Genomic DNA, 12,483 nt, shown 5'->3' on the forward strand with positions numbered 1-12,483 from the left:
CTCTAGGGAATCAAAGGCATTATTCTGATATGGAATTATACATATGTAATTGCACTTATGAACACTTCCCCTAAAATAGTACATGCATGGTATATGCATATCTTTGTGCTACAAGCCACAGACAGAACTGCAAATGCACGGAGCAGCAAATAAAATAAAGGAATTAATACCCAAAAAAAGAAATAATTCCTTTCAATTTACTGGAGGTGTTCTTTTTGTAAAAGGTTGTTCTTGGACAAAATTAGGATTTACTGATAATAAGTAGTTATTCTGAAAAAGGAGATGTTCTGATAGTTTCCTTTGATGTAAACAGGAATTGAACTGATTAGCTGCCCTAGCTCAGGATTGTATGACTGGACTACAGGTTAGTGTTGCTAGCAGAGAAACTCCGTCTATTCTGCTGTAGAATGTGTGTGTGTATATACATGTAGATAAATAAAATGTATTTTATACAACTCCTCTGGAGTTATTTTGTCTCTCCAGTACTAACAAATTGGAGGGGGGTGTGCTTTAGGTTTGGTTTTGTTTTAAAATTTAGTCAGTGAAAGCAGTGACTCAGATTACACCTTGGAAATAAATCAGTTTGCAAACTGTGTTATTTTTAGACATCTCTCCAAATCTGCAACATTGGTTAAATATTTGGTCTAACAACACAGTGGACAAAAGTTGTGAATAACACTGAAGCCCAGCCTACTGATTTGAGCTGACATAAAAGACAGTCGGGGACCAACCTTCCCATTACTTCTAAATAAAAACTGCATGCTGTCTTTTATACCTTGCAATAATTAAAAAATAATCCTATTGTTTGGAATAGCACTTGGTCCTCAAGAAAAGAATTTATTTCCATGTAAACAGAATTTTACTTGTGTTTGGAATCTCTGCCAGGCAGGGAAACCAAATACAGGCTTTCCCCACTTGGTTTCCCCGGCTTCTCATTTTCTCTTTCAGCATCTGTGCCTGATTACTGCCCAGCCTTTCTTTCCTCCCCTCTGAAAAGCACACAGGGATACCTCCCAAACATGCCTATCATGAGAACACATGGCTGCTCGGGATGGTGCTGTGGAACCTGAGGTTGGATTAAATGTGACACAAAGCCACTCCCCAGGAGCCATGGGAATGATGTGGTGGTAGAAGCTGGGGAACTGTTTTTTCACCTACACTCAGGGAAGCACCTCTTCCCTAAACTGCATGGGACAAGGAAGGCACTGTCACCAACCACTGCAGCTGGCACTGAAGTCTGGGCATGTTTTCCGTGTTGTCCCCATTTCAGCGACTGCTCTGTAGACTACTAGAGCTGCTCTGCAGGATTCCTGTCTGTAAATCCATGCACTAACAAATTCAGTGATCACTCTTCTGCATGGCCTGCTCAACCATCAAGGGGTTATGTACCGTCCCTCTTCACGGCTACTCAGGATGTCCCCTGTCATGTCCTCTGTGGGGATTCAGTGCTTTCAGCTCAAAGGCATTAAATGCAAGAAAGATGGTGAATGCTGTGGTCAACACTTGGCCCATAGAGATCACGTCAGTCAGACTGCAGAAGGTTTGCACTGTCTTCAGCCAGCAAAAATTAGAAACTTTCTGCTATGAACAACTGGCTTTCAGAAGCCATTAAAGTACTAAATACTGCAGACATGTGACTATATTAACTTCATTTTTGTTCCTCTGCTAAATCTTGAAATGCATGCTGTGTGCCTGGAAAGGGAGTGCTTGCAGGGAACAGAAATGCAGTTGCACCTCAGACATTGTTTCCTCTGATTACATACTCCCGTCTAGTCTCTCCTTTATCTGCAAACATTGTAAGGATTTGCAGAAGTACTTGCAAAAGTTTTCAGCTCAGGTTGTGTTCTCAAGGCTTACTGTAATGCACATAGCATGGTTCCACCTCTGCTGGGCACTGTGGAATACACAGTCCAGAACTTGCACAACTTACACACAATGGACAGCCACATATGCTAACTGCAGTTTTCAAAACTGAAGCAACAGTAAAAGTTAAGTTCTCAGGAACATGCAACAAACTGGATCCGAGTGCTCACAGCAACACATCACTGACATGCAGCTAAAGGAACCACTGTGGGTGTTTTCAAACGTCTAAAGAAATAGATATTACTATGGGATTAAACAGATAGATAGTGAAAATAGATGGAGCAGTGTGTTCTTTTCTTCCTTCCACCATTCAGGATCAAAACTAGTCTCCAGTTCGTGCACGTGCCTGACCTGTTCTCACTCTCCCCTCAGCTGCACTGAAACAATCTCTGTAGACATTAGTTCTTGGAGCAACGTTATCTACAAAGATATCCAGCTCCCCACTACCTGTCTCCCCTGCCTGGGCAGGTAAAGGGCAAGGCAGGGCAGCCGGGGTAGCAGAACTCCCAGGCGGAATGGCTGGGGCAGCAGGCTGACGCCTGCTAGGCTGCTGCATGCCCCAGTGGCACATTTGGCCTGCTGTCAGTACCAGTCACACGCTTCCCTCCCCTCAAAATATGTGCATACACATGATTTATTCTTAATCCAGTTTTTCCACAGGAGAATTTTGAGAGAAGGTCCAAAGGGAAGAGAGGGAGCCATAGCAGAACTGATCTGAGACACAGCCCCTCCCACTTCTCCTCCCTTGGCACTTTCATTACTCACTGTGCCGTACCAAGGCAAAGAAACTAATAAATCTGCTGATGTTAATGAATCACTTAGAGTAGACATAAGCCTTGGGGAAAACCCTGTAATCACTGCTTCCTTCTGCCTTTGAGATTTAAGCGAACATCTTTGCACTGGGACAATGAAGATTTTCCTCAAATACTGAAACAAAACACAAGGAAAGCTGATAGACTTTCCAGTGTCTGGTGAGCCAGACAGCATTTACCATAACTCCAGAAAGCTGGCCTTTTAAACACACAGAGCAAACCTCCTTCTGGTAACTCAATATGCTACTTGCACCATAAATTCTAGAGGAATACAGCTAGAAAAGCAATTTCATCACCAGTGCAGTGAAAACACACCTCACCAGTTTCTTGCTAGCTAGGGCTCTATAGCACATTCCTACTTTTATAGTGCCTGTGATTATGCCAACTGTTACACACAAGTAAAATTTCATTTCAGTGAAGCTCTATTTCTATTAGAAAGTAAAGGTATATATAGGAAGTGATAGAGCAAGGGTGACAAACACTTCAACCTTGAGTTAACTCAGATTCAGCATAAGCACACTTCTCTTAAAGATCAGGTCATTTAACTCACCTTGCACATGTCTACATGCAATCTCCATTGTTAGCCTTCCTGTTGCTAACCTCTGCTACAGACTCAGAAGCCGCAGCTGACATGTCTCAAAATACCTCAGCATAAACATGATGCTAGGGGTAACACCTTATCTGTTCCCCATCCAGGCCTATGCTTGGTTTTCTCTATCCAAAGCAGCACAAGAACCGCAGCGGGAAGCTTCAATTTATTGGTAGTCTGCTCCTGTCTCCCCTGACAGGACATCTCACCCCACAGCAGAGACAGACCTTCTACTTCAGCCCTGCTTCAACTGATGGGATAACTCGGGTCTACCTTGTCCTTGTGAGCAGAGCTGAAAATCTCATCACTCCATAACTCTTCTCACAAATTAGATCCCTTCTCTAGCCTCTCTCAAAGAAAACTAAATGTCCTCCCCACCTCTTCAACAGTCCTGGCCTGAGATATCAAAATGAGGTCAGAATAAATAAACAGTTTCAACTCCCAGCTCTCGTGAGCTCAGGTTTTCTGCTTCAGCCCTCGCTGGTCCATAACTACCTTAGCCGGCACAGCCTCCAGTCTCCCACAGTCATTTCATGGCCTGCCCAGGGACCATTTGCCTCCTACATTTCCCAGCTCATTTTTTTCAGCATTCCTGGTAGCAGGCAAACTGTCAAATGCCTCTTAACAACCACTGATCATCAGACTATCAGTCCTTATGGGACCAGAATTTGCAAGCAGGTTGTGTCCTCTAAGCTAGCCCAGCTTGGAAAAAGGGTCTTGTTACTATGATTAAGACCACTGCTACATTTCAGGAAATCATGAAGGAACAGAGAGGCCTAAAAAGTTTGCCTTACAAAGATAAATGTTAAATAAAAAGGCATCAGCCCTAAACAGAAGGAGGAGTCAGCAGGGAATGATGATACTGGGATTCAAGGGAGAAACGAGGCACCTAACTAGGACAGAGTTTCAGCAGGGAGTGAGACGCTACCTACTCCGTGGGACAATCCCTGCCCTAAAATCTCTGCAATTTCCCAATTTCCCAGGCATGTCAAATGTAAAAGCTTAGCTCTTCCATCACATCATACTGTATACAAACAGCCTTTGTGTACCCTAGGAGGAGCCTCTGCCCGGGAGAAGCTGAAATCACCCGTGGCAGTTGTTGAAATCATTCCCTGCGCCGAGAGCCACGGCAGACATGCACAGGACCTCATTCAGTGGGGCAAAGAGGTCTGAAGCTGAAGAAGCCACACATGTATATTGTATTTCACGCTGAAGAAAGAGGATGCATTGAGGACAGCATGCATGCTAATTGTCTATGAATATCAAAGAGATAATTCGAAGTAATCCAGGATACAATATCTAGCCAGTTTATAAAATTTTCCATTTCACTGGTCTGTAGAAAAACAAGTGTTAAATAATCAAAACATAATGCCTGACAGCTTCTTAGAAAACGTGCATCACAATATTTAAATATATCATTATATGCTTTTTAAAATCCTGATTGGAAAAATTACATCATTCTGGATTTGTTGAACATTTGGTGCGTCAGCTCTCAGTGTCTAAGAGCCCTATAAATAGACATTTGGACCACCTCAACACAACTTGTGTATGCACTTTTTCCATAATCTACTTAACTCTATTATTCAAGTACAACTGGATCTTTTCTTGGGAACAGGGATGATGCAATGCTCAGTACAGGAGGTTCAAGAAAAACAGTATAAAGCCAAAACTGAGCTGCGAACACTTGCAGAGCAGCAGAGGTTGTTTATATTTATTTATATGCTATGTTTCCATTTCTTTCTCACCTAACACCCACTAGCTCCTTTTGCCTCTTTTGATCTACCAAACTCTTTCTCTCACATCTTAGTACACCAAGTGCACTAAGTGTACACCAAGTGCGGCCAAGCAGTTAAACATCAATTGCCAATTGATTAATAATGAAAATATAATTGCAGGATGATCAAAATTTTAATATAGCTAGATTGCGATGCTGCTAGGAACTGCTGTTTCAAATTAAAATTATAAAACGCCATACTATCGATGAGATTTAGCCAAAACCCACTGAAATCTGGAGTCTGTTAGAAAACCGAAATATTTACAGTTTCAGGTCAGACATGGCCAAATACTATGAGCATAGCTTTCTGTACACAGAAAGGTTTTCCTCTTATTTCTAAAAGGCAGCTGCTATGAATGTGCTCCCTTAACCTCCTTAAAAGCTTTCCAGTTACATGCGAGTAGAATATGAAAATAAAAATATGAAATTCAGCAATGAGAACTCTGAATGCATCCTTTGAAAATATATTGTATAACGTTACTTTAATACATATGCACATATATCTATATGCATCTAAAACACATTTGAGGATGAACTTAGTATCATAGAATCATTTAGGCTGGAAAGGACCCCTAAGATGTGTCCAACCATTAACATAACACTGCCAATTCCACCACTAAGTCATGTCCCTGAGTGCCACATCTACGTATCTTTTAAATGCCTCCAGGGATGGTGACTCAACCACTTCCCTGGGCAGCCTGTTCCAGTGCCTGACAACTCATTCAGTGAAGAAATCTTTCCTAACATCCAATCTAAACCTCCCCTGGCACAACTTGAGGCCATTTCCTCTTGTCCTATTGCTTGTTACCTGGAAAAAGAAACCAACATCCTTCATTCTACAACCTCCCTTCAGGTAGTTTGTTATCTGTGTCTTTCTTTTCCTTATATACTGAATATATCAAATATTCACATAGTAAGGACCACTTGGGTAAACAGCTCTATAAAAATCTGAATTTGATACAATATATATATTAGCATAGAAGAAAGCTCTAGGCTAAAATACATATAGATGGATTCTCTTCATCATAAAAATGAAGATAGGGCATCTTGTCAGTTCACTCAAAAGATGTTTCTAAGGATCCAAATTTCATCTCAGGCTTAAGGTTAATTTAGACCATGAACAGACTATCCCATCTCTCTGGGGAACTCCCAGTTATAGAGATCCATAACCTTTAAGCAAGTCTCAAAAAGGGCTATTTTTAGCAGGATGTGGTGTAGGTTATGGAGTTATGTGTTATATGGATTAAGACATTAAAAGAAGCAAAAAAATTGGAGAAAATGAAGGGAGGTAGAAAATATCAAATGCTGTCAAATATCTACTGTCAGTTACAATGGGAAATAATGCCCAAGTGTTGGCACCACAGGGGAGACATCTGAGGAACTGTCTGTCCTTTTCGTTAACTCCAGCCCTCCAGAATTCGGAGCTGTGAAACGCACAGGCAGAGGGGACGGGCCTTCCCAGAAGGAAGGAGTGACTCCAGTAGGACACAGAGAACTGTGTTAAGACTCACTATAAGTCAAGTGGGGGACTGCCAGTGTTTACTGGGGCTTAAGGCAGCTGAGGGGTCTCCTCCAAGATGTCTTCTGCAGTGGGAGATACCTCAAGGAAATAAGTCCAGAAGAAAAAAACACCCACATAAAATAGTAAATAAGTAGAAGCATAGGCTCTAACAATAAAATAACCACTCATTTTCTGTCTGCCTTTTCACTGAATCAGGACTCAGAAAATGCTCTTTAGTGCACCCCAGTTCTTAGCTTTCACCACAGGAGTCTGCCACCAGCACCAGCAATCTCAAGGATTAAGTGCTTAACTGCCAGCCATTAGTGTTTTAATGAGAAGGTTCCTAAAAGCAAGAATCTGCTTTAGTATCACTATTTCCATTCTTTTTCCATTCTGTTTTCACTGGACTGCTGAGACATTTCACATTAAGCATGATTGAGAATGCCAATTTCAGAAAAAACATCATCATAGTTACACACCTCTTTCTTGCAACAAAGTGCCCATTTTCTGGGGCTCTGCCTTCAAAATTTAAGTTCTGAAACACAGTAAAAGTGCTTTGTTTCAATCATCATGATAGATTTGTTTTCAGCTAAAACATACAACTACATTTTCCTCTCTGCAAGGATAACTGAAAGACCCTAAAGGAAATAACCTAAAAACCCAACTCCTGATGTAAAATATAACTTTGTGTAGAGGTACTTCCATTCTATAATACCAAAAAGGAGGATTCAGCCTGAATTTATGCCAAGAGACATTCTGAACAGTATATATTTGAAAATAGGAGATATTTGGCCCATATAAATATGCAAAAATAGAATCTACTAATACAATCTCTTAGCATAAAATGTAACACTCAAATTATTCCAAGTTTAACTCTTACATTTGCAATGTACAGAAATTAAGAGCAACGTTAATTAAAAATTATGTTATATATATATTCTTTCATTTAAGTATGCCAAGTATACTTTAGAAGTAAAAGACATTAAAATACATTAAATAAGTATTATTTTGAGAACACAAGTCCAAATACTTTATACAGACAGCACATCGTCAGTATATAAGCACATCCAAGGTATCAAACTTTTCTCCAAACAGATTTGATATGTACCCACCTGCTCAGTGCTCCTCATTATAATGAAAAACAAAACAAAAAACCCCCAAACAAACAAACAAACAAAAACAAAACAAAACAAAACAAAAAAACAGCACATCTGCTCTGCTAAATAAGGTAAGAGAAGTCAGTTTGACTGGATTAATCCATCCACACAAACAATATCATTAGTTACAAACACATGGCTGAGGTTAGAGCTAAGCCCACAAGCGATTTTTGTTTGTTATCTAACTCCTGCTTCTAGAAATAACGAATTATTTCTGCCCTGTGAGTGTTTCACATAATTATTTCCTCTGTTACACTCTAAAGTCATAATCACATCTAAATGTTTGCTTTATAAACTATGAAGAAATGCAGATTGTACCTGGACTTCTTCCACCCACTGACTCATGGACTTCTACATAAAGCTTGCAAGTCCTATAAAAACATGAATTCACTTGATCCATGCGAGTTCAATAACTGATTCCTTTTGGGACCTGTGATAATTTCAGCATCTGTTTGAAGCACTAGTAGCACCAAGTCTAGAGCTCTCCGCCATGCCTCTGTCTTGGCTGTAACATTATCATAAACCTTTAAAATTTCGGTGTGGTCCGCGAAGGGACTAGAACCACTCCTGAACAGATCACCTCTTCTAAACTCCTTCAATATATATGCTGAGGGAGAGCCACAGTCAGCTGCTTTTTGGAGGTGATGTTCAATTGATGTGCATGCTTCCAACTCTGACGCAGCTTTTGCAGTGTTACACATAACCACCGAAAGATACTGCTTCCAGCCCCTTGCTAACGCTTGGAGGACAACTGATTTATACTCTGACACAGATGCTGCCAGCCAAGGGTTGTGAAAGTCTTTCACAGTGTTTTTATTTGCTGGTTGTAAAGGCTCATCTTCAAGCATCTGAATGTGACTAAGGCATAAGAGCTCCACTGCACCACCACCAAGGAAAACCTTCCCATCGTTTAAAGCATGATGGAGTCGATATACAGAAGTCCAGAATTGGTCTTCTATGAGCTGCATCTTTGAAGCTACAGTACTGGTAAGCACAGCTGTGAGCAGGGAAATTCCTTGCACTTTTACCCTGACTGGCACAAGCTCACCCAGATCCATTGCACGCCCATCGCTGGCCTTCCACAGCTCCACCTGGGCCCCGCTCCCCAGGCAAGAAGCCTTCAGCTGAGTGAGGTATGTCACTGGCTGGGCACCAGTGACCTCCCGAAAAGCACACAACACATCCCGAGCCACAGAACTAATTACCAATATACTGTTTGCTATGCATCCTTCCAGTAAGTTTTCACACACATTTCCTTTGACCAAAACCAAGTTTACTTCAAAGCTTGTTAGAATATCTAACATATTCCTCAGCCACAAGTCTCCTGCTCTGTCTTCCTGTAGGTCAGGATGCTCCAGTATGGTCCTTACATTACATGGTCTACTAAAACCTAAGTGACGATATTGTTCAGTTAGGTCACCATCCATTAGCAGGATCCGAAGGGGTTTGTCTTCAAAGTATTTGATAACTGTGGCTTGTTCTGGTGATACTAGTGTGACAAAGCCTGGGGAAACATGAGAATAGCTTTCGGGCAGGCCCAGTAAACAGCATGTCACCACTTCTGCAATATTAAACTGGGAAGAGCCACACCGTTCTGCTCTCTCTTGTTGATATGCAACAATGCTTTGTAGCAGTTTCATGCTAGTCTGATTTCCATAGCTCAGAGCCATTGCCAGGTGCCCTAAACCATGACATTGACATGGCTCTGCTGATTGTTCTGACAGGTATCCCTGAAAATCACGTTGCTGACTTGAAAAATGGCTTTTTCCTAGAGTGCTGAAGTATCTGCTATGTGTCAGCTTTTTTTTGTTGCAGCTAGATGCGATAACACCACTTCCAGCAATCAGAGACATACTTTTGTCACCTGCTGGTTTGACAAGGGGAGCTACTGAACCAAAGCCAACCAAAGGTGAGACAAGGTGCTTGTCAAAACTACAATCCTCATCTTGATGGAAACAAGAATTTATTGGAACTATTTCTTCTGGTGCAGAAATTTCTTTCTGAAAATCTAGGAAAATCTGAGGATTTAGAAGACTGTCACATGCAATTTGGCAAGTTTTGCTCCTAAAGGCATGTGGTCTAACTCTGCTAGAACACAGCTCTTTATTCACATCATGTACTGACATTTGAAGGCACTGGACTTTCTCACAGCAAGAGTTCAACCCCTCTGACATCACAGATACTATTGCTGAAACAGGAACATTCTGCTGGAGGCATTCCAGTACAGCATTGCTCCACGCACCAACAAGAAACAACAGGGTACTCATTCCAGTCTTAAATTCCTTGTTTTGTGCCTGAATGGTTTCATTAAGAAGCTGTCCGGCAGCACTAGTTAAATCCAAACTTTCGATCAGTCGAACAGCAGAACAAATCAACGTGCTTTGGTTGGTGCTTTCATCCACAATGAATTTACATGATTTAATTGGCCCCAACAATGTTCTTCCAGCTCCTGCTAAGGATGAAAGCTGCTGAAGTCCAATATGTCTTCTTGCATTCACATCTCTGAAAGCCATTGGCAGCAGGCAGGACCTGTGAACAGAACACAAACTTACTGCCCCGTGCTCATGGCGCTCCAGAGCACACAGCAGCCAAAAATTAAATTAACAGTCTAACACCGATCATAGCACTCCTATGAGGCACTCTGTGCAAAACAGTTCTTCATTCTACCCACTTATTATGAGACATAAATGCAGTTATTTTCCTTACTTAGAGCAGACTGGACAATTCTGTGCAAGCCAAAGTGCTCTGTACAGATCCATGTTAGTACCAATAGTTATGTTGTTGACTTTAACCTTCAAATCTGGAAAAACATGCTCAAACTTCTTTTATTCCACTTCTATTTATGCCATTTAACATGCATCAATATTTCATTAAATGTGCATGCAAAAGAAAAAACTGCCAAGACTTTAAAGTTTTCATCTAATAGTCAGTTTTAACATGCCAAAAATGAATCTTCTTTCCCTTTAAAGCCCTTCCACACCACACTCCTGTGGCAGACCACATGGATTAAACTAAAGCTTCTTTTCTTTTTTTTCCTCTTTTTTTTAATGAAAAGTATACTCACCAAGAATTAAGCAGCATTAACTCATATACATTTTACGCTCAGATACAAATGATTTATTTCATCATCCTACAGGTTCCTTCGCATAGCTATCCCAAATCCAAAAAACTCTCTCCCACCTCACTAAATGAGTGTCCATCTGAATATTATCCCAAACAAATACGAAGTGTGAATTTAAAAAGCAGAGCAGGCAGTCAGAAATAACCTTTTACCCTGAAAGACCTAAAGTTCCAGTCCAGTCTAGAATTTTCCTTTCATTACTACATACATCTTGAAGTACCAAAAGAATAATTAACCAATACATTATTTTAGTCTATAGTTACCTGCAATTAACAACAACAACAAAAGCACTTTTTCAGATAAGCAGGTGCGTTTGGCTTTAAAAGGATACTGGGAGTGTTTATCTGAAAATCTCCATGCAACCTGCTTAAGGTTTTTTCTGGAAATTTTTCTTGGCAATCTCTTGCAATAACAGTCTAGCCATACTATGTATCTATATCAGTACTTCCAGTAATGACAATAAAAAAGCCTCTTTTTTCTTAATTGGAATCCTTAGCTTAATATCACAGGTAGTTTGTTTTGAAACAAACAAACAAAAGAAATTTTTAAGTAATAATCATTGTATCATGGAATCCAATATGAAGCATGTTTCCACCACTTCTCTAAAAACCCATTCCATCTGATTCTCTTAAACATTTACTAAGGCAGTGTTTTTTTGACATCACTTTTTCTGAATTCAAGCAGTTTTCTACTAGTAATGGCCCCTTCTCAACTTGCTCATTTGGATAGAATGAACAATAACCAGTTTGTGGTTCTCTTAATAACATTTAGGAAAGAGCTAAGCTAGCGATGCTGAAAGGCCAGGTAATGCTCTCTCGCTATCTAGGAGCTCAGCACATAGTTCTGGGCAGAAGGCCATGCTGCTGTTTGGATGGGAGACAACTATGGAAGGATTGCTGGGAAAGGGGTTTCCATGTGGCAAGTACAGTGAACTTCTTACTGCCCAGTCAGCCCCAAACACAGGTTCAGCTCAGCAGTATGAGCGACTGTCACATTGGAATGGTGTTTTTATTTCAATGCATGTGAAACCAATACTGGTTATAAACAGATTAATTAGCAGTACTACAGCACCTTATATCAAGTTAATGCATTTTCAACAAACCTCAGCATAACCAATTACAAGTTGCTTAACTGAAATTTTCTCAAAGATTTAAGTTAAAAAAATGCGCCCCTTCCTTTCTGCTTAAACTTGTACTTTAAAACTGCAGCTTCATTTTGGGCACCAGCCTGTACCTCTGCAGACACATAGACCTGAATCAAATGGAGCCAGGGTTTGGCTGCAAAACCAAATGAAGGCAGGCCATGCACTTACAGGAAAGAATGTTTTTATGTCATTGCTTGCACAACCTCTGGCATGTGTGATTTACGATTTTGTGAAACTTTTCCCCCTCTTTTTGTTTAATGCATGTTATTCTGGCAAGAACATCACACTGTCCTATGCTAGCGGAACCAATATAGAGCAGACCCAAAATTCAACTTTTTATCCCCCCATTCCCTGACCTCTTACCTTTTTTTCCATCCAGTCTGAGGTGGAAAAGGTAAAAGTCAAATGGAATTACATTTCAGAGTCAAACACAAGTGAGGTCAGCAAAGAGGAGGCATCCTGGAGAATAAATGAACAAACAAAACTGGTAGTGAAAGTCTGACACTTGTGAGACATTAGCTA

General features: G+C 40.6%; 1 protein-coding gene across 6 annotated transcripts in view; it reads right to left on the reverse strand.

The window, feature by feature from the left end:
- The window catches only part of BBS12 (Bardet-Biedl syndrome 12), a 58,391-nt gene that overhangs the window by 44,883 nt on the left and 1,025 nt on the right, over window positions 1–12,483 (reverse strand). For 3 of the 6 annotated variants that reach the window (XR_011738893.1, XR_011738892.1, XR_011738894.1), the window contains exons 1-2: window positions 10,761–10,885; window positions 8,015–10,225 (exon numbers count right to left, since the gene is read on the reverse strand). Coding sequence is in view for 1 of the 6 variants with exons in the window: in XM_071808080.1 (XP_071664181.1) it covers window positions 8,068–10,225; window positions 10,761–10,777 (2,175 nt within the window). In the remaining 5 variants the exon portion in view is untranslated. Of the gene's footprint in view, window positions 1–7,527; window positions 10,226–10,760; window positions 10,886–12,324; window positions 12,421–12,483 lie in introns of those variants that run through there. The other 3 variants (XR_011738896.1, XR_011738895.1, XM_071808080.1) reach the window with 2 other exon arrangements.

The sequence above is a fragment of the Patagioenas fasciata genome, chromosome 4 (assembly GCF_037038585.1).
Source record: "Patagioenas fasciata isolate bPatFas1 chromosome 4, bPatFas1.hap1, whole genome shotgun sequence".
In the NCBI taxonomy this organism is placed as follows: domain Eukaryota; kingdom Metazoa; phylum Chordata; class Aves; order Columbiformes; family Columbidae; genus Patagioenas; species Patagioenas fasciata.